Source organism: Clarias gariepinus, chromosome 18, assembly GCF_024256425.1.
Source record: "Clarias gariepinus isolate MV-2021 ecotype Netherlands chromosome 18, CGAR_prim_01v2, whole genome shotgun sequence".
In the NCBI taxonomy this organism is placed as follows: domain Eukaryota; kingdom Metazoa; phylum Chordata; class Actinopteri; order Siluriformes; family Clariidae; genus Clarias; species Clarias gariepinus.
Window position 1 is genome coordinate 11,129,575 of NC_071117.1, and position 27,458 is coordinate 11,157,032.

General features: G+C 39.8%; 1 protein-coding gene across 3 annotated transcripts in view; it reads right to left on the reverse strand.

Moving 5' to 3' along the window:
- Nucleotides 1–608: 608 nt before the first annotated feature.
- Nucleotides 609–27,458, reverse strand: part of epha6 (eph receptor A6) — a 167,727-nt gene continuing 140,877 nt past the window's right edge. The window contains exons 6-17 of one of the 3 annotated variants that reach the window (XM_053476874.1): nt 17,988–18,112; nt 16,540–16,702; nt 16,321–16,429; nt 14,908–14,978; nt 11,343–11,468; nt 10,631–10,816; nt 8,093–8,154; nt 6,480–6,689; nt 5,657–5,806; nt 3,915–4,108; nt 3,085–3,234; nt 609–1,808 (exon numbers count right to left, since the gene is read on the reverse strand). In XM_053476874.1, the coding sequence (XP_053332849.1) occupies nt 1,694–1,808; nt 3,085–3,234; nt 3,915–4,108; nt 5,657–5,806; nt 6,480–6,689; nt 8,093–8,154; nt 10,631–10,816; nt 11,343–11,468; nt 14,908–14,978; nt 16,321–16,429; nt 16,540–16,702; nt 17,988–18,112 (1,661 nt within the window). In that variant the 3' untranslated portion in view covers nt 609–1,693. Of the gene's footprint in view, nt 1,809–3,084; nt 3,235–3,848; nt 4,109–5,656; nt 5,807–6,479; nt 6,690–8,092; nt 8,155–10,609; nt 10,817–11,342; nt 11,469–14,907; nt 14,979–16,320; nt 16,430–16,539; nt 16,703–17,987; nt 18,113–27,458 lie in introns of those variants that run through there. The other 2 variants (XM_053476873.1, XM_053476875.1) reach the window with 2 other exon arrangements.

Genomic DNA, 27,458 nt, shown 5'->3' on the forward strand with positions numbered 1-27,458 from the left:
TCAAAACATTATTATTATTCACAATTACGGTTAAGAATTAAATATGCATATATTGCATTGAGAGGTCTCTCACTATTAAATAAACATTATATACAGCATGTTAGTACTTTTTTGAACATTTTACACCACGTCAGTTTTTCTAGGTGTCCAAGAACATCTATTTGTTTGTCATGATGAAGGGAACAGAGACACGGTACATCATGGCGACCTAGCAGGAAAAAAAAACGACAAAACACACAAGGCATCCATCATCATTTATTTCTTACAAATGTCCAACCTAATCATTCCACTTAAACGTCCATAATAAATTATAAAAAATAATATACTATTGTATTACTAGTCCCTATTCACTCTAGCGTGTGCAGAAACGATTCGCCGGCTCTCGCTTGACGCGTCCTCAGCGTCCTGAACATGTGCTCCACTACAGGACAACCTCTGCGCGTGACATGTTAGTTTGTGTGTGTCTTTTTAAAGGAAGCGATACAGTGCATTAATAGGAAAATACACGAACCTGCGAGCAATTTGTCTGGATGTGTTGAGTAAGCAATAGAGGGTATCGCTGAATTATTGTCAGGTAAGCACAATAACCTGTAAAATGTGTGTGTGTGTGTGTGTGTGTGTGTGCAAGAGAGAGAAAGGGACCAAGGACTTTCTCTGCTACACACTGTCCAACATTCAATACGTGTATTATTATTTATACTATAACCCACCCCTATCTACGTCATCATGACAATCTCGCCTGTCTCAGTAAATAAATAAATAAATAATTAAGTAAATAATTCGATAAATAAATAACTAAATAAAGGAGAGCTCTATAAATCTTGTGCATCACAGCGGTGTACTGTATATGTAGGTCTGTAAGGTGAAGACCGGCGTGTACAATTGTGTGCGAGTGTGTGAGGTCTGATGCAGAAGCACCAGACCATGGCTTTCAATCTTCCCGAAAGGTCCAAAGCGCTCTTGCACGGCATAACAGACTGCCTGAGGATCTCAACGGTTTTTGTGTGGCGTTTTTTTTTTTCTTTTTTCTTTTTTCATTTTCAAAATACAATACTCTACTCCTACTCGCTAATCTCGCGTCTTTTCTTCTTCTTCTTCCGAAAAGGCTGCACATATTGCTGCATAAAAATAAACAGTAAAAAAAAAAGGAAGAGAAAAAACAAAAAGAAAACCCTGACATACACATGTACATATAAATACCAGCATAAATATCAGATGATGATGATGATAAACGATGGGTGATAGCCGTACGATCCACTCGACATTCAAGGTCTCTCGATTCCTGGAAGTAGCATGATAAATAAACGATAAATATCTATTAAGACACATACTTTGTTACATTAAAATAGCAAATATACTATTAAAAGTTCTCCGACTGTGAATCCAGCCAGTCACAGAACTTCTGGTTAAATGACAGATGACATCACCATAGCGACAGTGCCATGTTTACGACCCCGGTTGGTCGTCCATCTCCCAGTGACTCCTTTCTTTCCCTTTTTCTTTCCTCCCGTGATTGCTTTTTCGTTTGGAAGCCTTCAAAAAAAGTTTTTTATTCTTGAGAAAGCCTGAAGTTCTCTCATCGCAGTTAATAAAACAGACCAGACCTGACTTTTCCTGTATGTGTATGTGTGTGCGTGTGTTTGTGTGTGTGTGTGTATGTGTGTGTGTGTGTTTCGGTGTCGTCTGGTCTGTCTCATACGTGGAAGCCACTCTGTTGAATGTGCAGGAACTGCAGTCGCAGTGTCTGTATGCTGCTCACTATCCTCCTCTGGTGGCCGATCAGAGACACGCCGATGCTCCTGACATCGCTGCAGACAACATGGAGAGTGAGTGAGGGCAAAAAAAAGAGTCATTTTACCAGCATTGTAAATGATATAAAACTAGACTACATAACATACAGAATAAAGAATCGGCAATAATCGTATTGAAAATGTGTTTAAAAATGATTTATAATATATATACGTATTTCTTGTTTCTTGGTAATATGACATCTGTGCTTTTACTACCTACAGCATTAAATGTGTACAATGTATAACGTGCTCATTAATAGAATAAAAAATTTTATATTTGGCAAGTCGTTTATAGGGAAAATATCGGAAAATACGTTTTTTAAAAACAATTTATCTTTTTTGAGGAATTTATGTATGTTTTGAAAACACCTTATTTATTTTACATAAACAATAACAATTTATTAATCTTGTGGGAACAAGTTATTTATCTTATTGGAACACTTATTTATCTTGTGGAACCAAGTTATTTATCTTATTGGAACACTTATTTATCTTGTGGAACCAAGTTATTTATCTTCTAAAAACTATTTTTTTATCTGGTGAGAACAATTTATTTATCTTGTGGGAACAAGTTATTTATCTTCATATTATAGAAACAAAAACAAGTTTGTACCTTCTGTAATTTTCTTATGAAAACAATTTATCTTGTGGGAACTGTTTATTTATCTTGTGGGAACTATTTATTTATCTTACTGAAACATTATAAATAACAACTTGTTTATCTTGTGGGAACAAATTATTTATCTCTTGAGGACAATTTATCTATCTTGCAGGAACTATTTATTTATCTTGTGAAAAAAAGTTATTCATCTTGTGAAAACAATTGATGTATTATGATGGAAATTTAACTGCTCAAATAAAACAAGGCCTTCATGTTTCTGAATGCCTTTGTAAGAAATCTGGATGAAATTGTTAATGTATAGTAAATGTAATGTAAACTTACTCCCACATGTTTTTTGCACATGCCTTTAAGTTTATGTAAACATTATCTAGTTTGCATAAGATAATAATTAGTTATCACAAAATAAATCAAAAAGCCACACATATTGGTACTTTAGGGACTAAATTAGTAGTTTTTCAATTAAATTTCCTTGGTCGCTATATCACATTTAAGGTAGAAAAAAAATCTAGTGCAATTCATCTCGACTATTTTTAAATAATACAAAACTTTTATATAGGCCTGTGAACAGTTTTTATTAGCCAGTGTGCGTGAAGCCACAAGTTGATTATCTTTGCTCCCTGTAAATTCCATTCCTTCTTTATTTTTCGCAAATCATCAGACTGTCTTACTCACTCAATGCTCATGCTGGAGACGGAGTCCAGAGTCGTGTACCCTGCCGCTATGAAGTTGTTCTTGTACTGACTCATCTTAATGGAGTCCAGCCAGTCGCCGATGGAAATGAAGAGGGGGTAGTCAGGCAGGTCTTCCGGGGATTCGGGTAAACTGTGCAGACACCAAGGACAATCACGGCACCGATTAAACAAAAGTGGATGGAAGAGCGCTCCGTGAGATCAGACGCGACAGTAGGCCATGGTGAGAAAAAAAAGGTTAAAAGGTTAAAAAAAAAAAAGGTAAAAAAAAAGAGTTGATTCTTATGAGTTTTGAAATCTGATAAATTGGTACATCATGTTAACATGTCCTAACTAAAACAGCATGATATCACCTCAGCAAGGACAGAACTCCCACAGGGATTCTTAAGCACATTACCGTGCAGCACACTCAGCTCATGAAGGACTTGATAATGAGCTTGTGAGTAGAGACTATAAAGTCTGTCATTACCATTACCGGGGTCATCTACTGACATCTATAATTTATAATAATTACAACCATTCTGAGCTGTTAGTTCTGTATGAACGTCCTAATCGCAATCATTCCAATCCCCGTGAATATTACAGAGCAGATGGTGCGTTATTATTTTCATCAAATTGACCAATCAATCCTTGCATAAATTCCAACCTTACTGCTGGTAAACTCCACCCGTTCTAGTTAATTGAGGTGAATATGTTACCGAAAGATACTGTAGCACAGACATCAACGTCTGTAATTATTTTACTGACCCGTGTTTCACATTTACATATCGCTGCATTTATTATCTGACGGCCGCAGTTGGCTGGAACCCCCACCTGTGCACGTCCTCCACCAGCGTCAGGAGGCTGCTGGGGTTGCGGATGAGCTTGTCCAGGAAGCTGAGGATGTCGTGGAAGCGAGGCCGCCTGCTGCGCTCCTTCTGCCAGCAGTGAACCATCAGCTGGTGCAGAGCCACGGGGCAGCCCATGGGCGCCGGCAGCCTGTAACCCTCCTCTATGGACAGGATCACCTGCAGGGAGGACACAAAGCGGATATTTCCACACTGGGGATTGGTCTTTCAATGTTGATTATGAAGTGCTTAAGACGGTCATATAGCATTATTTAGGTCTAAATATATACAATAAGTCTCCTACATATGAACGATTTGCGTTCGTAAGTCCAATTTGTTTGTAAGGCCATATGTTTGCTTAGCACTGTCGCCTTGCACTCAACGGTTAAACAATTCATGTCTGCCATCTTTTCACCTAACTTCTGTGATTGAACGTGTTTGTACCTTCGAAAGTTCATAACACGAATGTTCGTATGTAGAGGACTTACTGTACATCCGTTGCATTTAAGACTTTCACAATAATTATCATAGAATTGAGCAGTGTCCTGAAAAGTCTTTCACAGTTCCTTCACTTAGGTAAACTACAGTATAATGACAAAAATTATCTTTATTACAAACAAGGTGAACAGCATACTTTCACTAGTACATAAAGAAACTGACATGAAATTTTATGCCACTTGCATTCTCTTTTCTGGAGCACTTGTATGTGATGGCTAATACCACACCGTAAAGAACAGGTAGTCTAATAATGTGGTTCCTTCATTGTGTAACCCTTGGAGACATTGTTATTAGAGAGCATTAGTTGGCTTAGGTCTTTAAAGAAGGAGTCAGCACTACTGGAGAAAAATTTTTGATGAGTAAACTGAACAGCCAAACAAACACACTCCTACCTTCAGTGCTATTTTGCAATTCCTAATTTCCCGAATCCCTAATCCTCAAATGTATAGATGACCGTTGCCAAAAAACGACAGTGGTGTAGTGGTTAGCACTGCTGCCTTGTAACTCCAGGGTCCGGGTTTGATTCCCATCTCTGCTTGAATGAAGTTTGCATGTTCTCCCCATGCTAGGTTAGTTTCCTTTGGGTACTCCTGTTTCCAAATTACGCATAGGGTGTGTATGTGTGCCGAGATGAATTGGCACCCTGTACCTGGGAGGACTTAGGGCACAAGGCGGGTTGAACAATCTATTGCAGGGCACATACACTATGGGCATTTTGGGAACGCCAGTTAGCCTAATCTGCATGTCTTTGGACTGTGGGAGGAAACCAGAATACCCGGAGGAAACCCACCAAGCACAGGAATCGAACCCGGACCCTGGAGGTGCAAGGCAACAGTGCTTAACCAAACAAATAAATAACAAATAACAAACGCCCCCTGTTGCTGATTGGCTGGAATAATATGGTGTGACATTGTTTGCACTACTTTTTAATAATCTCCTGAATTAGAATTTAAATGACACCCATAGACAACCAACTAGTTCAGGGAGGCCCAATATGGCAGCCAAATATCATTAGCTTGCTAAATGGTACAACATGAATACCTGAAACATTTGCTCTTTATACTGTAAGACTTACTGTACGCAATATTGTTCGGCTTTACTCAAACACTGCTTTACCAACTTTCAGAGAGGATGGGTTCTACTTAACGACTTTAACGTCTTCCATGCCACCGGAGATTTCAATCTACATCTCAAGTTCCGCAATTATTCGCAAAATGAAACTGAGCTCACATCCTGGTTGGACATTTCCCAGTATGGCCGCTCTCCATAGGACATCACTTCCCACATGACGATGCCGTAGCTCCAGACGTCGCTGGCCGAGGAGAACTTCCTGTACTGGATTGCCTCCGGAGCCGTCCAGCGGATGGGAATCTTCCCTCCCTGCAAAAAAAAAAAAAGTACCAATATCACATTCCTTCAATCTTCATCTTTGTACACTTCAAGTCAGTTCACCTTTCTAATAAATCAGTCTAGTTCTAAGACTGCCAGGGCTTCTTGTCCTACAGAGAAGATCCCATTTCCACATAATACACTACTCTCAGGAAAATCCAATACGAGTGGATTGCGTTAGCCGACCGAAGACTTTCTCTCATACAGGATTAAGAGTAGGTTTCGATGATTCTTGGTGCAGACACTCCATTATCTTCTCACGCTATCATCCTACTGAAACGGCTCTCATAGTCCACTTACACTCAACACACTCAGCGTAGTTATACAGCCAGGTCCCGAGCTAGACCGCATTTGCTGAGGCCAGCTGTACAGCTGCCTTCATGATCCAGACAAATTAAAGAAAAGACTGTTTTTTTTTCAGAGCCAGGACCAGCATGGAGCCAGGGATCTTCTAACCGATATTATGGAAGATGTGCGTATTACAGTGTTGGGTTTCTCAGCCACAAGCACAATCTTCAACAAATTATATTTAACATAAACTCATTTCATATAATGAGCGTTATATGAGTACGAGAGCTCACTTATCACCGGAAGTGATTATGGAGAATTGAAACTTTTCAATTCAGCTAAGAAACTAAATCTATAACAGGTGTGTGCATCTTACTGTTGTAGTGTAGGAAGCCTCTGGGTCGTCCTCCAGGACCCTGGACAGGCCGAAGTCCGACACCTTACACACCAGGTTGTCATCCACCAGAATGTTCCGGGCTGCCAGGTCCCGGTGGACGTAGCCGATGTCGGACAGGTACATCATACCGGAGGCGATGCCGCGCAGCATACCGACCAGCTGGATGACGGTGAAGTGTCCGTCGTGCTTCTGTGCGAGTCACACACACCCACACACACACACACACACACACACACACACACACACACACACACACACAGAAAGCAAATGTTAAATATCTTACAGCTGATCAGATTTCTCTCTCTCCAAACTCTAAATACTTAATCTTTGAAATAACACAAGGAACACACTTCATGTTTTTTTAACAGCCGAGAAACTACTAAAAGCAAAAATGATGTAAAACCATCTACCCATATACGGTACAAGCTTCACCTCATTAAAAATGCAAAAATCTATAAATATTCATTGTATGCAAATTAAAAAACCAACACTTCCAACTCTACCCTGGTTAGGCTGTGCTGTGATGTTGTGCTGCGAATGCTATTCTGTAACGTGTGTCCCTACAGGTATGTCTTATAGCAAGACAGAAATACGACCTGACAAAATAATTAAAGAAAGTAGTTCTAACTCATGTTCTGCAATTTGTATCAGAAGCTGTGTTCGAATTAGCAGGAAACAAATAAACAAAATTTGCCTCAGCGAACAAAAATTTATCATCTTATCTTGTCTTCGCTTGTCTCATCCTTATCTTATGTCAGAATATCATGTCTTATGTTATCGTGTCTTGTCTTATCTCATCTTATCTCATTTTATGTAATCTCTTTTTATCTTAACTCATTTGATCTAATCTTGGCTCAATTTATTTTGTCTCTTTTTATCTCATCTTGTCAGATCAAATTTTTTCCCCTGTCATCTTGACTTGTTATCTTATCTAACCTTGTCTTGTTTTGTCATTTCATCCTATCTTATATTTTCTCATGTTATGTTATCTTAAATAGTCTCTTCTCATCTTGTCTTATCTCATCTTGTCTTATTTACTCTTATCTTGTCTCATTGTATCTCATGTATTCTTTTTACCATATCTAGCGTTATCTCATCTTCTCAACTTATCTCATCTCATCTTTTCCTGATTTATCTTATCCTGCCTTGTCTCATCTTATCTCATTGTAGTGAGCCAAAGGAAAAAAATCTGTGTACTGTTTTTGCAGTTTATCAAAACTCTAAGACATTTTGTTAAATTAATGAATTCATTAACTAATTAAGTTGTAACTAAGTTAAGTTGTAATTCAACAAATGTTTCAACATACTTCCATGTTCTTCACTAAAAATTCTGGAGACACTAGCGGACAAAGAAGTGTGTCCAATTTTAATCTCTGGACTCCTACATAGTGGCACATGTCCAGATAGCAAAAAGAATCATAAAGCATGTACAGTCCAAAAGAAATTTCAATATAATAGCATGCAAAAATTAAATAAATAAGTGCTGGTTCACCTAAAGCATGTGAATATAATGGGCTTTAAGTTGTACTTATAATCATTGAGAGTCAAAACAAGGTTAAACACCAACTTGAACTTGTTTTGAGTTTCGTTACCCTCAGGAAAGAGTCCAATGATCCATTTTCCATGTACTCCACCACGATCATCACAGGACGGCCTACACACACACACACACACACACACACACACACACAAACAAACAAACACAAAAGACAGCATTCATCAATCAGTATAATAGACAAAGTGGAGAAAAGCAGATGCAGGGGGTAAATAGAGATTGATGAAGAAACAAAAATAAAGAATTAAACCGTGTTGGGGTGTGCTGTTATAGGGAAGTATTCAGCAGTAACTCTACATAAAAACAGGCCACTTCATCCTGTCATTGATTATTTCATATAACAAAACCAGAGCGAACAAAGCGAATACACTGCCTGGCCAAAAAAAGGTCACCATATCAAAGGAGACAAATTATTGGCCTGGAACAAGCACTGAAAAAAAAAAAATTAAGGAGAATTGTAATTACTGGATCTGGGTCAGGAACAGTCCAACACATTATAAAAACCTGCGAAAACTGTGCTGAACCTTCAGCTTCATGGAGGAAACGTGGTCAAAAAAAAAATCATGAATGGAAATCAATTAAATGCTTAGTAAAGATGCAAAGTATGTTTTAAGATGTAAAAAATGTTTAATAGTGAAAGTATTAGGGAGAATAGAGAATTTCCATACAAATGTGACGAGAACTCACAGGATTGGGACTAAACAGCTGGGTGGCCCTAAGAAAACCACTTGTTAGTGAGACTGGTCAGAAAATAAAAAACACTTACATTTGCTAGGGAGGATAAAGATTGGGCTTTGGAGCAATGGAAGAAGGTCATGTGGTCTGGATAAACCAGACTGAGCCTACTCCAGAGTGATGGATAAGAAGGGAAGCGCATAAAGCGATGCACCCATCATGCATAGGGACCACTGTACAAGCCTCTGGAGACAGTGTTATGATCTGGGGTCGCTTCACATGCTCAGGTCTAGACTCAGCAACGTTATGAGACAATAAAATGAAGTCAGCTGATGACCTGAATGTACTGAATGACCAAATTATCACATCTACTGTATGGATGCCCTGATGGCACGGCCATATTCCAGGACTTAAATTGTGAAAGTGTGGTTCAGGGAGCATGAGTAGAATTTTTAAGTATTAATTCATTTAAAAATAAAAAAAGAAACCTATTTGCCAGTAGAATAAGAGAGCTTAAAAACAGTAAAATATGTAATACAAAAATGGCATTAATGCATTTTTAGATAGTAGTAATATTTAAATGATTGTAGTCATAATAAATAACTTTGATTAAATGTATAATTTTTTATTTTATTTTATTTTTTTACAAAATTTAATTTTTATTACACTCTCTCCTTCCTCTACTAGCATTTTCAAGTGCGCTTTGAAGTCTCCGCTTTTCATCACATGGATTTGCACGTTACAAATGGATGCCGTGGCTGCTGCTTCTCCCTGTTCCTGCGTAGGGTTCGGAATAGACCGCGGGTAGAATAAAGCCGAGGAGCGCAAAACTATAGCATGCTACATTAGTGATACAACACTGATCATTTAACGTGTGTGTTTCAAAGCTAGGGAGACTAAATACCAAACACACACACACACACACACACACACGTCCAAAGCAACTGAAAAGCTGTTACATAACAATTTTCCTCTAAGCTGTCTCAGCGAGTGACCTGTGTGATCAGAGTGCACTTCATATCGCAGAGCTCTGCCACAACCGACGCTCACACACTCGCCCTCAACCTCTTCATTTGACTTTTAGAACTGTCCTGAGCAAGATGGACAGAGAAAGATGGACAACTAAATAAAGAGGAAGAGAGTACTGGGAGGACAGGACATGGCTGTTTGGAGACGTTTTGTTTTTGTGTGCTGATTTCCGAAATGCTCCTGATGTGTGTGCTATAAGAGCTTTAATGAATCTGACTTGAAGATGTTGTGCGATTCTTCTGCTTTGAAAAAAAAAATTCGGATTAAAAACAATAGAAGTTGGCATTTTCGTGAAACTATGACACTGATGATCTGATGAAGTAACTATTGTGTAATAACATTACAAAATTACTGTCTTTAAAAAGTAATCAGTTACATTACAGCGTTACTTTCTGATAAAAGTAACTAGTTCGAGTACTTTTCCACTGCAGGAAATGAAAACTCCATTGTGATTCCTCATGCATGTTGTTCCTCAGTCAAGACCTTTATAATTATTCTACCATCATCACTCAGCCAAGTTTGGCCTATAATCTGTTAACTACTAATACCCCTATCTCACCTACGCGGTTTCGCACGGTGGCCGTAAGTACGGTTTATCATGATTCACCGCGAGTTTTGGCGCTGTGATTAGGTTTCCATCTTTCCGCGTGTCAGTCCTCACATAGTTAAACCGCACCTTCCGCATGATAGGCAGGAGTAGAGAATAACACACACAGGTACATGCATTTACAGAAAAATAATTAACTGACTGAACGGCATGGTCTGAACTGTTCCACAGCAATTTACTGAATAAAAATCTTGCTATTGTGGAGGGGAAACAGTGGTGTAGTGGGTAGCGCTGTGACCTCACAGGGTAAGAGCGGTGTCTTACTCTTCGTGACGACGCCTTCTAGTCTGATGATGTTCGGGTTGTCGAACTGTCCCATAATGCTGGCCTCTCGCAGGAAGTCCCGCCTCTGGCGCTCGGTGTATCCGCCCTTTAAGGTCTTTATGGCCACAGGGATCTCCTTTTTCCCTGGAGTTCGGAGCCGCCCACTACACACTTCCCCAAACTCGCCTGGTAAACACACACACACACACACACACACCACACGCACAAACACACCACACGCACAAGACACACGCCAGCTCAGTTCACAAGTGTGGTGTATTTCTACCGCATGTCACCACTACTGTACAGTCACTAGATGGCAGTAGCATAATTATAGAAATAGGGTTTATATTGTATTACTGCATAAAAGTTTGTATCCTAATAATAAGGCAGATAGGAATTAATTTCAGACACAAAAATATTTTTAAATGAAAGAAAAATTATGGAATTAATATTTCTATAGGTGTATACAGTAAAATTCACAATTATATCACAAAAATCCACAAATTATTTCATTTAGTTCAGACTTAATACAAACTAATTCCAATCACATGCGAAAAAATGAAATGACAAAAAATTTTTTTTTACAAACATATAAAAAAAACAATTTAAGTTTTTTGACATCACATGATGTGTCAGAACCTACAGTAATTTATGAACTTATACAATTTTTTATGATTTTTAAAGTGTTTGACGTTAAAAAGACTCGTACCAGCTCCGATGACTCTCTCTATACGGATGCGAGACGGGTCGATCTCCTTAGCGAAGTCGTGAACAGCCTGAGTCGGATCCTCGTACGTGTCTGGATCGACGTACGTCTTTATTCCTGGGAACGGCACTGTCAAGGAGACGAGAGAGATAAAGGAGAAAGAGAATGAGCGAGAGTCTACAGGATTCGGATCAGGACCTACTGTAATAAAGACCTGGAAAACTCTTATCGTGTGACGCAATGCGATCTCACCGTACTAAATGATTAATTGAATAACAAGCCAGGATTGTAAATGTTTAATGCAGAAATGAACGATTTTAGCAACTCTAATAATCCTGGTTTGGTTCTTCAAGTCCATTGTGTTTATTTTTCATCAGGATATAAAGTCTTCTGTGTTGTAGCCTGCTGACTGTAATCACCATGTCACGCTTGGAGTAATTGCTTTTTCTGTGTATTACTACGTTTTTCTAATTGTAATTGCTTCAACTCATTACTGCCCCAGATTTATAATTACTTAAAAGCTTGAGTGTTCAAATGCATTCAAGTGTTAATGAGGCTATAATTTTATACTGCCACAGACATAAATAAGCAGAACGCTCTTATTAAGACCAAAAAAAAAAAAAAAACAGCATGGATATTAAGATCCTACTACATCGACACGCTATATGTTTATAGTAGGTATTGCATAAACACTAGAAAATCATGAAAGAAAATCAGTGGCCGGGGTTTGGGCATTGGGTGGGAATTAAACCCTGGCCTTCTGCATGGCGGACGTGGAACCTAAAACCTACAGTATGCCCATGCTGTTCGTTTTACACTAAAAACAGTTTGTCGTTTCAGGACGTTTAAATGCCTGCATGAGGCAATGAAAACAACTAAGGAGATCTAAAAGGATTGGAATCGCGTTAAGGACTGTTTAACACATTATTAAAACCTGGAAGGATAGTGATAAACTGTCGACTTCATGTAAACAACATGGCTGAATGAAATTACGATGGGAGATCACGTAAACCCTTGGTGAAGTTGCATTGTTAAAAAATGTCAGTAAAAACCATGGCTATGTTTAATAGGAAATGTAAGAGCATTTGCTTATGCATGTACAGTAATGTGATGAGGGACTAAACAGATGTGCTTGTTTTCTTATGAAAGCACATCTGTTCAGTCCCTCATCACATGCATAAGGAAATGCTCTTACGTTTCCTATTAAACATGAGATTAATCAGGAACAAAAAGTCATCAGGTTGCTAGGAAGCATAAAGATTGGACTTTGTAGCGATGGAAAACGGTCATGTTTTCTTATGAGAGAAGCGCATGAAGCGATCATGCATAGCCGCCACTGTACAAGCGTCTGGAGGCAGTGCTTCAGTTGCTCAGGTCTAGACTCAGCAATAAAACGAAGTCAGCCGACGACCTGGATGTAAGCGATGACCGAGTTACTCCACTTATTCCCTGATGGCACTGACTCTGTCAAAACTCCATGTAGTTCAAAAATTTGACCGTTTTATACGCGATTTTAGTGTACTGTTGGTGTTTACGTCTGGTAATGATGAGCAAGTCCACCTCTCACGTCCTTTTTGTAAAAGTGAAAGAACGAAGAATATAAATAATAATTGCACCGTGAAGAGGAAGACATTTTTATAGGACTTGTGAATTGCACATTAAAAGCCTAAGACTGAGTTTCTGAATGTCTTTTACGCTCGTATAATAAAATCACATAACATTATAAATTGCTCGAAAAATAAGTTCATCTGATCTTGCCGAGCTTCACTGGCAGAAACATTCACCCCATTAAAACGGGTAATAAGCCTCTCGCCTCAGTGAGGGGACAGTAAAGCACATTTCTATTTTTTTATTTTACATTACAGTACGACTGGGCTGATCGGTCTGGTTCTGTGGAATATGTGGAAGCTGACGCAAACCTTCAGTCGTACCTGGTTTGGATGCTTTCTGTGAGAAGAACTGTGTGATATTCATGAAGTGTGTCATAAAACATGCTTTGGTATCATAAACTCTGTCAATCCTACATGCTTTGTAACACCTCAATCGATGTGTGCGCTGACACACACATGCACTTCACGACATCAGCCAGAAAGTTTTCTTTTTTTCAGCCGTACTTCTTAAATCTTTTATTTAAAAAAAAACAAAAAAACATTAATACTTATTTAAAGTAATTACAGATATTTAGTATTACAATGTGTTTTTTCATTTTTTTCATTTTCTGAAAACCTTAAAAAACTAAACAAACTTTTTTTTTTTCATCCAGTGATTTTAGTTTTTAAAACTGATGCATGGAAAAAAAAACGCAGTTACATCTTACATCAGCTGTTACAGTATTATTGCATGTCTGGATAAAGGATAGAAATGTTGCCAGATGCAGCTGTTTGACGGAAAAGCCTTCATTTAAAATTTAATAAATAGGTAATAAATGTGTCCTTATGCTTACTTTCTTTCAATTACGTAACTGTAAATGGAAGTGTTTAAGGATGTACCCACATGAATGACATTTCTTGATGACTTGATGAATTTACAGGAACTGTAACCCTTTTTTACAGACAGCATATATTAGATTAGATTAGGGAAACCTAATCACAGCGCCAAAACTCATGCGTGAATCATGATGAACCATATTTACGGATTGGTAGAATAATTATAAAGGTCTTGACTAAAAACAACATGCATGAGGAATCACAAAGGAGTTTTCATTTTCTGTAATAGAAAATTACTCAAACTAGTTACTTTTATCAAAAAGTAACGCTGTAATGTAACTGATTACAGTAATTATGTACTGTTTAAAAAAGTAACGTCCCCCAACACTGATCATCACATACACAGTCATACACAGTATGATATGAAATAAAATGCTAATACGATGGCTGATGACCTAAAATTTAAAAAAGAATGTTTCCGTATGAAATAAGAGAAATAAGGAAAATAAGAGAATTTTACAAGTTAAAAATATAAGAGAAATATTGAAACTAACTTTGGCTGTAAAATACTTTTAAATTTACATTACGTAGAAGTAATAAAATAGTGGAAATAAAATAGTAGAATAAAAATAGAAATATAAAGAATATAATAAAATAATAAAGTTTTAAAATGTGTTTTAATAGAAGACTTGATTAAAAAAAGACTTGATTAAAAAAAATGATGTGTTATTATTTTAGGGACATTATTTTGTCAATACTATTGACTTAGATGAAGATCGGTCACATTTATGACAAATTAATGCAGAAAACCATGAAATTCCAGAAGGTTCACATACTTTTTCTTGCCACACGTCCTACAGAAAAAAAGTCCTTGTACTGTACAATCAGACCTTAATTGACCTCCTTTTTCCATTTCAAGAAAATTGTTTTTTTTTTTGACCAGAAAGCAAATGCAATTCAATTTAAAGCTCTATAACATTTAAAACTTTTAATTTTTTTTCTTTATTTTTTATTTTCTTGGGCCATATCTGTAAAATTCATTCTTACAGCCCTAATGAGACTTGTAGTCATTTGCATTCTGAATTTCTGCCATCTGCGCTCAAGCACATAAACGCTGCGTGAGTGTGTGTATGTGTGTGTACCGTGTCCGTTCTGACACTGTGTCCTTCTCTTGTCCTGCGGTTTCATCTTGGACTTGATATACCACTGGCACCTGTGCGAAGACAAAACAAATAATACTAATGAAAAAAAACAGCCCTCTGTGTGTAACACTGTGTTCCTAAACGTTACGGTAAGCCTTTGATCTTTAAGCCAGGATCGTTTTAACGCTTGGTTTGAAGAACTTCTGAGAACAACCTGGAATGAACTTCGGGAAGTCCAGGCCGTTCGTAATTTTTTTATGGATCTTAAGTATCGGCAAGCTGTCCGCCGGACAACGGGGCGACGTCGTAAACAGCGAGTGATGATGCTATCTGTTTAAACGAACCGCTCTGGGCTGGAGACGGCGAGGTGTTTAAAGACGGCTGCACTTCATACGCTTTTTTCCATTGAAGCTTAGCTGATTCCCATCCACCAATAAACCATGTCTTTATTATCACACAATCCCGGGGCAAACCTCAAAGACAAATGATTTCATCTTGAAATGCATCTGTGCTCAGATTGTGCGAAAGAAAAGAGCTATCCGCCCTCTTCTGCATGCCTGACCTCAGACACACATGATTAGCTAAAGAGAAAGTTTGTTTACTTGGACTCCCAGCCATACATGGTTATAATTTCATGATCCAACAGTAGTTCAATATAGTGTCCTGGATTTTTTACATTGACACTAAGAAATAATTGCTAATACCTAAACTAATAGCTTCTTTACTTCCTTATACTGTACTACGATACAACTCGATCTCTGTTAAAGCTTTCGCCTTTTTTGTAAAAATGTAGTATTCCTCAAAAAGAAAAGAAAAAAACGATCCTTATCGGCGCTGTGTATAAGTGTGGCGCGGCCATGACCCAGCGTTCGAGCGCCAGCCAGCCAGGACAGCTTATAATATATATTACAGCGCACTCCTTTTCAGCAGCGATGTATAAGTAACTGATAGTGTGTCGGACATGGATCTAAAGCGCTGTAATCATTTATTGCTGCCCGGCTGATTTATTTGTTAGCTGTTGACTGGGGTCTGTTATCTGCCTCGGAGTGCCTCGGTGCCGCCACGCTCTGTCTCAACATCACAAACAGAGAACCATTAGCCTCGGGGGCTCGCGCGAGGGCGCAGGGGCCGTGTCTCACAAACACGCATCACGATACGGCACGTCTCCTGCAGAGCCCCCGAGCTGCCCGCGTGTTGTCACTCTCGCAAGAAGCAAGCACGGTCCTGATCGAGCACATTGCGAATAAATACGCGGCGTCAGCGAGCAGCCAGTTGGGAAAAACAAAACAAACAAAAAAACACAAACACACGGCTCACTAAGCCCATTAAGAGATGAATAGGATCTTAAGGTAAAGGTGAGATCCTGTAGACAGAGATGTGAGTGACGGCACCAAGGTGTCTCGGTGTCACTACCTGCCCGTGATGAGAAGGAACAGCGTCAGGATGACGAGCAGTGAGAAACCCCCGACTGCCGCGGTGACAATCACCAACACCTGGCCCTGATCAGACGCTTCCCCTGAATCTGCGGATAGGAAGAAGAGAGAGAAAGAGAGACATGAACGAGCAGAGTGAGAAATAGCACAGCTGACACCTTTTAGAGTAACAAACGAGACGGAGCGGAAATCCTCCCACCGTCGTCCCCCGTGGTGAACTCGAGCTTGGAGCTGTAGCTGCTGTAGCCGGTCGCTGTGCGAGCTCGGATGTGGAACACGTAGACCGTGGACGGCTTGAGGCCCGTTACGATCGTGCTGGGGACTTTAGTGCGCGTCGACGAGTAGCTCAACTGCTCCTGCTCCTGACGTACACACAGAGAGTGCAGAATGATCACCATCCACAAATCCAAATATTCTCCGAGCGGACCTGAATCTCAATTTCTCGATTTAACTTCTTTTATATTGTTAAAAATTTTAGCTTTTTAACGTAAGGAAACAGAGAGCTCACTTTAATAAAAAAAAGGAATATAAAAGTATTTTAACAATTAATACAAGCTAATGTAATAGCAGTACAAAAAAACGATTAAAATTTTGTATTCCAAAAGTGGTATTACAGTACATTATTATATTCTTATAAATTATGTAAATATGTTAAATAATGTAGCAGAGAGAGGGAAAAAAGATTTTATGTCAAGAAGGTGAAATGAAAGTAATACTACATTTTCATAATGTTTTAGTAATTTTTCAATTATAATACTGTACATAAAAAAAGGTACTTTTAAGTATAAAAAAAACCTTTAAGGCTACAGTACTTTTGGTACCTTTAATACCCTTTTTAAATCATTAACTGCAAAGGTTTTGTTTTAAATTTTAGTTATATAAAACCTTTTTGCCAAATGAAAAAAAAGTTAAAGAAGGTTTTTTATTATCTATCAAAAATATTATTATTATTATTATTATTACTATTATTATTATTATTATTCATGTCGATAAGGGGAAACCTCACACTAATTCGAATAATTTCTATACTCTATAAATCCAATTGACTTTTTTTCTTTTTTTGCTGTTTTTTATTATCATAAAGAGAAGATCATGCCTTTTTTTCATTTCTTTCTTTCTGTTTTTTGAAAAACTATCAGAGCTTGGCATGCAACTTCACTTATAGACAATCTGGACAAATCAGACGCACACACAGCAACACCTTGGATAAAAATATACAAGATGTGATGTAGGAGTACCATATTGTTAGACATAAACAAGAGATGAAAGTCAGTGAGATGGAAAGAGAGACAAAGAGAAGGAAAAAACATACTGAGCCACTGCTTATTTCTTCATATTTTTTTCTTCCAAAAAACCAGACATTCTTGTATTTTTAATGTAGTCTTGAGAAATGGTTCTTCAGGCGTCCTCATTTTTGGCAAGTTTTTGCACCTTTCATTTTCAGTCCAATTCTAACCAGTTTTTAAACTGCGCCTTAAGTTTGTCGCAGTAAAACATCTGTTTTACATTTCTTTATTTAATCTAATAGAATTAGAGGGGGGGGCTCAAGACTTTTGCACAGTGCTGTAGCTGACGCATGAATGAGTAAAACTTTTAGGGTTTACTGATTTAGGAGACCAGCTGACGCTCTGACCCTGGGTTTTGTACCTTCTCGTAGTACTTGATCTCATAGTCCAGGATGGCCGCATGGGGCTGTTCAGCCTCCTGCCAGGAGAGGGCGATGGTGCTCTGAGTGGCCCAGTCCTTCTTCACCGCCGCCACCAAAGACGGACCTACGACAAGGAATACGACGCGAGAGTCAGGCTCTGTTTGATGAGAGTTGAACCACATGTGTTTACACTCTGGGTTTAGTCTTACTGCAGCTTGATGGAAATAGTAACGTATTGTGGGTAATACGTAAATCAGACGCATACTCCCGAGGATACATGTTCTTGCGAAAAAACCAACCGATTTATAAATAAAAACATGGACTTGTAGGAAGGTGTAGTTTCTTTTTCATGTGACTGTATGTCTCTTTAGTGTGGCTTGAGGAGACAAATGGATCTATATAACATTACAGTCTCATATAACATCAAGTGAAGATGCATCACACACACACAAACACCTCCTGAGGTGGTTCGAATGATCCGACTGCAATCCGGATAAACTTCCACCTCCGGTTTTTATGCGCATAATTACTGTCCGGGAATAATCTGATACTCGAGGAACCCTTTAATTTCCTGCATTAGAGTAACGACATCCGACTCGTTCCCACAAGTCTGTCAAAATAGTCCACCTGTCCATTTAAACGTAACAGAGCTAATTGTCCTGTGTTTTCCAGCATGGATTTTATGGTGACATTATTTTGGTAAAACATACAAGAAGTGAAACAAAGAGTTAACATTACAACAACACTAAGAGATGAGCCACATGAGATACACACGCTGTGCAGGAAGCTGTTGTGTCCATCTCAAAATTACTGACTTACTCATCTTTTATACCACTTTATCCTGTATTCAGGGTCGCAGGGGCCTGGAGTCTATCCCAGGAGGCTTAGGGCACACCCTGGTCATGGTGTCAATCCATCACAGGGCACACACATACACTCACTCACTACGGGCAATTTGGAAACGTCAATTAGCATAACCTGCAGGTCTTTGGACTGTGGGAGAAAACTGGAGTAGCCGGAGAAAACCCACCAAGCACGGGGAGAACATGCAAACTCGGAAATCGAGCCTGGCTGGGAATCCGAACTCATGCAAACTCGGGAACCCGGACCCTGGAGATGCAAGGCGACAGTGCTAACCACTACACCACCGTGCCGCCTCGTCCCAATATCCATTAGGAAATTCCAAACCCTGTTAGATACTTAGAGGACCATGGATGGGATCTAACATTGTGCAAAAGGATGTTAACCAGCATAAGTGCATCAAATAAAAGGTATATCTGGTTGTTTTGAGGTTGGTATTTGCAATGTTGTACAGTACATTGTGCTTGGATCGTTCGAACAGTATTTCAATGGCATTTCATTTCAAAGACATTTAAATTTTCAGAAACATCATCAACACAACATCATTACAACTACGGTATATTGCAACGCTCACCCATTGTTAGGGTTTCTCCCGGGTGCTAAGTTTCTTTGGTACCTCCATGCAAAAAAAAATTAAAAATTAAAAATTAGATACTGGGTCGATCATGCACACAGGTTCAACTTCATAGTGACCAGATGGATATCATCGTTGTCAACCTTGCTTGACCAAAGGTACGGAAATCTTACAGTGAATTTGTGTGCATCAAGATCCAATGCAATAGTTATTGATGAGCCAAACATCATCACTTAACCCACTTACTGAGTCCAAGCAGAATGTTTTTCTTATACTTGTACAAACCAGTACAAACTACTTAAGTGGCAATCCTGTAAACCACTGAGATGTTGTGGTAGAAATAGGCTAACTACTGCATGTTATATTAGCTTACGATCAATACAACGTCATATTTCACTTTTTTGTTGATCAATAAAACTGGTATCATAAATTCACGAACAGAAACCAAAGTTTATTACACACAGTGAGGACAGTACAATAAATAAAATAGTGTAAAGTTATTGTTCTTCAAAAGGGCAAGCTGCGCAATATGACTTAATGAGAGACAAATAGCGATTCCTAATTGCATTTCTAATATACAGAATATGGATTACAATAAAGGTGCAGCACGATATATATATATATATATATATATATATATATATATATATATATATATATATTTTTTTTTTTGTGGGTTTCCTCCACGTACTCCGGTTTCCTTCCATATGCAGAACAGGCTAATTTTTGTTCCCAAAGTGCTTGTGTGTATGAATGAGTGTGTGTGTGTGTGTGTGTGTCCTGTGATTGAAGTCTCCTGGGATATGCTCCGGGTCCCTGCGACCCCAGGATAAAGCGGTATAGACAAAGAGTGATTGATTAAAAGTCCAAAGATACTGTCAAACTCTTCATATATTCATACATGCTATTTATTAATAATTTAAGAAAAGCCACTATAACATTAGGGCTTTTATAGCATTATATTGCTCTTCCCTAATTCTCTATGCAGGATGTAGGAGTGCTGTGCAGTCAGCAAACCGAAAGACATTTGTATCAAGTCAAAAAACTTCAGGAGCGTACATTTTCATGTACCTTCTTATACTGACACACATCTTGTAGCCAAGGCAAAAAAGCTTGAAGCGTGAAATTGTGCTTTGTGGAATTTCAGACGCGACATAAACATTAACATCGGCTTCATCCATGATCACAGTAACGGCGCCTTCGAATTTCAGATTAACTCAGTGTCAATGTATTACAGGCGGGAAAAACGTCCGAAACACACACAAACACAAACAGTCTTAATCTAAAAGCACATGCTTCATCAGCTCTGGCGTTAGGATTCCGAGCAAGTGTAGCGTCTCCCACCCACGGGCCGAGGTTGAGCGCGTCTCTAACCTGATCGCGCCGGAGATTAAAGCGGCGTCTGAGCGGCAATAGCGCGGACTGATCGCATTTCTCTCAGGTAAATATTCACCGAGGAGACCAGCGGCGACCGCCTGCCTCGCTAATCACCTCATCACCTCATCATATAATCACTGCCTCTGTCATACTCATCAATCTCGTACTGTTACAATATCACGGAGTGACCAGACAGAGAGAGAGACAGAGAGAGAGACAGAAGAATAGAGTTAGGGAGACAGACAGAGTGAGAGACAGCGAGAGAGATTGAGGGACTAACACACACACACACATGGGCAAAAAGTAGCAAAATAGCCAATTGTCCAATTACTTTTGGTCGCTTAATAAAAGGGTAGAAAATAGACAAAGAGAAAAAGTGACAGACAGAGAAAGAAGTGAGAGATAGGAAATAGAGACAAACAGACTGAGAGAGACAGCCAGAGAGATGAATACGTACGGGAAATAAAGACAGCGGCGAGAAAACAGAGAGTGAGAGACACAGATAGAGGAGAACAGATATAGCCAGACAAAGAAAGAGAGTGAGAAAGCGACTGACAGAGCGACAGAGAGAGAGAGAGAGAGAGAGAGAGATGGAGAAAAGGTACAAGAGTGAGAGACAAACAGAGGAAAGTGGAGGAGGGAAGGGGCTATGGGGAAATGTGTAAAGGGTAAAAAGGAAAGAATTAAGAATAGGATGATAAATGAGAGAGCAAGAGAGAGACACAGACAGAGACAGAGAGAGAGAGAGAGAGAGAGACAGAGAGAGAGAGAGAGAGAGAGATGTCTGTCCTGCTGCTCCCTGCAGCATCAATGGAATTGATTTGGAGAGTGTGATTGAATGGAGCTGTGTGAAAGTAAGACACCATAAAATACAAAGAAAAGTGTTGCTCTTCTCTCTCTCACACACACACACACACACACACACAGATGTGTGAGAGAGAGAGAGAATGAGAGAAAACAAGCAGGGATCTATATCTTTTTACTGAATACAGAGGTCACCTCTTGTCAAACTCTCCTGTGTTTGCTCTTACTCTTTACACACACACACACACACACACACACATATAGACAGAGCATACATTTTGCCATTCTGGTATCTTAGCTTGCTAATAATCTAGCTAGCTAGTTAGCTGAAGGTGAATCACTAGACCTGTTAGCTAGCTGATTCTGTCTATCTCACACACTCCAGTCAGTGTGTCGCTCATGATAAATAAACGCTAGCTAGCTAAGTTAGCTAAAGCTACTAACTCTCATATGTTCTCACACCCATACTTACAATTTCTCATGCTTTTATATTCAAAACAATTGTCGGATAAAGACGTAAGCTTTAGTCTCTTTCAGAAGATCAGCTATAAACAGCTTTTGTTTTGAAGACGACTCATCGTTCCCGTGTGTGCTTCCTCGACACACGGGCGTATTGCGGGACAGGTTGAATTTTACACACATTTACAGCTGCTTGAAGGCATCATTTGCACATAAAAGAATGGATCAATATACCTGCGGAGCAACGATGAGCGGGCCCAAGCACTTGCACCATCGCCGTCCGGGCGCACCAGAAAGGTGGGAATATGCATTCAAAAAAATTATGAAATCCTTAGAAAAACATCAGGGTTGTCAGAGCGATAGTGATGATGTCATGTCTTTTGATGTCTTGGCCCTAATAATCTTTAGAAAAACAATCTCACACAATATGACATGTAGGACGGATGTCATAGTGCTTGGGCCCTAATGATAATTGAAACCACCATAACCCTGCTGAACAGATCAACGATTTAATAAAAATAAAAGTTAAACACCTTCGGGAGCATCAATGACTGTGTGAGGGCAGTGGCATAGTATTATCCAAATAGACAAATCCATCCATTCATCTAGAAAACCCATGTAGTCCAAGTAGGGACCATTGTATTTACTTACATTTCACGACTGTGGAACCTCCGGTCAACATTCACACACTACAGACGATTTGGAAATAACCAGTAGCCGAATCTGCATGTCTTTGGCCTGTGGGAGGAAACTGGAGTGCCTGGAGGAAACCCACCAAGTACGGGGAGAACATGCAAACTTTATGCACACAGATCCAGAGCCGAGAATCGAACCCGGACCAAGTGTGTGGTGGTCTACCCAGGGCCCCAATAATGGGAGGGCCCTTGTAATTCTGGCATGAAAAATGACAGATGTGAAAAAAAAAGAAAGGAAGGGCTGTTGAGACTGCTTATGTACAGGCCCAGAGTTCTTTGCTTCACCCCTGCTGCTCCACATGGTGCTACTAGAGAGCATATACTGTAGGTGTTTGGCTGGTAAGGTAATTTAATGAAATGACATGTCATGTGTCATTCAAAGAGAACATGAATACATGGCATACCTTTATCAACCACTGTAAGGGAAATAGTTTGCCAAGGTTAGATCTAAGGGGGAATGTGTAATACGAGCACCATAATTGGTGGACGATTTTTCTAATATAGCGAGTTGCAGCTACAAATGGCAGACAAGTAAAAATGCTGTCATTTCTGTCTGATTAAACAGGATTTTCTGGGGTAAGAGTATGTGAGAAAATACACGAAAATATGAACCGAAATGTTCATGCCATTTATTTGGACCAAAAACAACAAATTATGGTTCAGTTGAGTTCAATTCAGCTAATGGCTTGGCCATATTTTAATTATAAGCATATAGTTTTGGAAAACATCTTTGGATTTTAGTCACCATTGTGTAGAAAAATAACAAAACAAGCAAACCAAAAAAAAAAAAAAAAACAACAACACATTTGTCTACTTCATGTGGTTCTGAGAAAAAAACTATTCCTGACAAACCTTTATGAATGAATAATAATCTATAACCTAGTTCCTTAAATATATTATGGGAAATTATATATTGGGCAGTGACCCCCTGGCATGCGGGCACAGGCTGGTGAGCGGTGGCGGTGGTTGACTCGCGCTGACTCTCCTCTCTGGGGATGGCCGGGCCGGACAGGACCGGTCCCTGCAGCGCGTTCCATTGCGCAATGCCTTTGGCACAGGTTTTACACTGGATGCCCTTCCCGACACAACCCTCCCATTCTATTCCGGCTTGGGAATGACACCGCATCCAGTGGCTGGGGTTTTGACATTGGCTGGGAATCAAATCTGGGCCTTCCGCATGGCAGGCGAGAAACCTACCACTGGGGCACCAATGCCCTCGGGCTATTATTCATATTATGAGTAGAATATTAGGGTCCATTTAAACACACATAGTTGACTAATATCTGTAACAGAAGCTCTGACAGTAGGCCTAATGTGTCCTGATGTGTTATAAGGAGCTAGCCTGTTTTCATGTTCTACAACAATCAACAAAACTGAAAAAAAAAAAATCTATTTCAACAGTAATAATAGTAATAATAATAATAACTGAGTTCATGGGATTGAGCACAAATGCTCCTCCTCATCCTTCTCCGGGATACAGCTAATAATTTATTGGAGGCAGCAGGTAAGTGTGGTACATCCCACCTCGACATAGTCCGCTGGGTATGTGTGAAGAAGGAAGCTCACACAGAAATATCTCCTACTCTGAGCTGCTGTGGGCCAGACTGCGCCTTCATAAATAATGAAGCGACCTCGTGTCTTGTTTGCTAGGGTACAGACTGCCTGAGAACGGGAGCGCATACCGAAGCAGAGAAATCTCATTTCACACGACTCGAAGCTTACCTGGCCCTGCTGTTTGGTTTAGGCAGGCAATCCTACAGCACATGCGAGCATGTTAGGATTTTTCGATTGGAAATTTTATGCCTTATTGATCCAATCCAACGCCTGTCATCACTCTGCAGACATTTCCCTGACTGTTACGACCCTGTCCGGATATATATTTATATTTTCGAATATGATGTTAGTTAACTGGAATGCAAAGAATCTACGCCTTCAAAATGTACACACTCTACATGAGGATAAGCTTGCAGAACTAAAACATGATCGAGATGTGATTGAGCGGATTGTGTATTTGTTTTATTCTCTCAATTGGTCTCGGACACTGCCATCCTTGTGCAATCAAAGGTTATTTATCTATCCATGCGACCATTATCTATACCGCTTGTACTGTGCATAGCGTGTTGTCGTGCGAGGCCTACAGCCTATTCCAGCGTGTCCTGGATACGTTCCTAAGGGTACGTTCTGAACGGGGTGCCAACTCATCACAGGGCAAAGCACACATGCACTGAGGGATCCAGTCACACACTATGGGGATGTTGGCGATGCCAATCATGTAGTGTTGGCGGAAAGCATGGGGAGAACATGCAAACTCCACACACCCACACAGTGGAGGCAAGATTCAAAGCTCCAACCCACTGATAACCACTAAGCCACCATTTCCCATAGATGACTTAGTCTTTTACTCAACAATCTCAGATGTGTGCCTAATCTAAACCTGCCGCAAAACCTGACTCTAAGAAAATTTCCTTCTCAGAACAAGCCCAAAGTTTAGTAAAGGGAAGCGGTTATAAAAAACAAAAAGTCTGAATGGAGAATTATGCATTTCAGCGACAGCTTTGGGACTGCGAGGAGAACTTTACTTCACAAATACGTGAAAAAAGTGCTAAATATCTTTTAAGCGACTAAGAATGTGACAGAAAAAAAAAGAAGTTTTGTGTAGGTTGGTATGCAGCGGCGCGCTGCGGCTCATGTCAAAGTGTCAGAAGTGCGACCAGCTGAGTTGAAATTACAGAGCGAGTGAGACAATCACATCGAGTAAACAGGTGTTGGCCCAGCACGGGGCTATCGGCAGGTAATCGGCCAAGGCTGCCATCACCACCCCCATCCCCCAAACACGTACACCTACAGACACTCACTCACACACACACACATGCACGCGCATGAGCTCCGACGCACTTGTGCACCTTCATCAAGGCGAAACAAGGAGCTAATGGAAAGTCATTACGTCGGATTTGACCTGCGTTTGAATTTTAATTAGCTAGCCCACTCCCCTAAAGCACCCGCGCATCGACTCCTTCAAAGAAATCAATTCCGAGTCTTTTACAGATGCTACGACGAGGTTCGGCCCATCATCCGCAATCACGCCGTACTGAGCAAAGCAATCAGCAAAACTAAAGAGGGGATAATTAGATGTTCCTTGTGTGCGTGTGTGTGTGTGTGTTTTAGGCAAACGTTTCACGTTGTACTTTTAAAAAAGAAACAGTGGTAAAATGACTGTCAAGAGAGATGTAATCTTGGTACACACACACACACACACACACACACAGATAGACGTGGCCCTACCTCTGTTTCACCTCTGCTGTTATATAGAGGACATCCAGAACTCTTTATACCCTGCTTTCAAAGCTCTCTCACAACACGCCGTCTCCCTGTTCACTCCCTCTCCACTCTACAATAACTTTCCTCCCCCTTTTTTCTTCATCCGAACGTCTTGGCTAAATGCACACTGTGTTCCGTCTCACCTTGCCCGACTTGTCGATGGAGCGGGGCTTAAAAACGGTACGTCTGAGAGCTGAGTCTGAGTGTACAAGCCAGGGGATGAAAGGACTCTCGATCCTTCCATCCGGCAGAGCAAAGGTCGTACGCAAGAAGTAAAGAAAAGAAAAAAAAGCCAAAGGTTGCAATTCATTGTTTACATTTACTTTTACTACCTAGCTTTATCCCCAAACTTGACAGGTTGTTTTAAGGAATAACTCACCGTAAGTTAAGGGGGAAAAAATGTCCCCACTCGATGCAAAGTATGCACTTTATTTCTCTTATACCACAATAATTTGGCAAGTGTTACAATTTTTATTGAGTAATGAAAAACAAAGTGTGAATGGGTGAGACTAACTTACTCTAACGTGAATGGAAATTGTGAAATATTTTTTTTTACATATTCAAGTTGAAGGTTTGGGTCAGAATGCAAGATACAGCGCCTCTGGAGCAGAGAGAGTAAAGGGCCTTGCCCCAGAGCTCAACAGTGGCTTGAACCTCCAACCTTCTGATCGTTAACCAAGAGCCTTAACAGTTTAACCCACCACTACAATGAGAAATATAAATACAGTACCAACCCCATATTCTAAGCAAGCACCCGCATTTTAAGCATTTTATAACCGTGGTAGGACCTCTGGTCAACATTTACACACTATGGGTAATTTGGGAAAGCCAATTAGCCTAATTTGCATGTTTTTGGACTGTGGGAGGAAACTGGAGTACCCCGATGAAACCCAAACAGGAAGAACATGCAAACTCCATGCACACAGACCGGGAGCTAGGAATCAAACTCATACACTGGGGGTATAAGGTGACAGTGCGCGAGCACTAAGCCACCGTGCCGTGCCACCAATGGACAGGACTCACCTACTGTAATGTGAATAAGTAAAACTACATTCCACAGTTCTACAGACAGGTCCCTATTCTTGGTTGGTGGAGTCTAAAGACCTCCTATGTCACTAAAGACAAACACAAAAATGTAAAAGTATTAAAGCAAATGTGAATGCTTCGTAATGACCATTAAGTCAAGTTGATGATGGATTTTCAACTTAAAGCCAGATACCATCAAGGTAAAGCCAAACCTAAGCTCCAAGCTTGTTCATTGAGGAGGAAATCTAGTTAGACAAGTTGCAGTGTGAAATCGATTCGTGTGGTTTATTTGCAATTCAGATGGGTTGAGTTACACAATGCAAATAATCAAATGGACCACAGCTGGAGGGAATTCA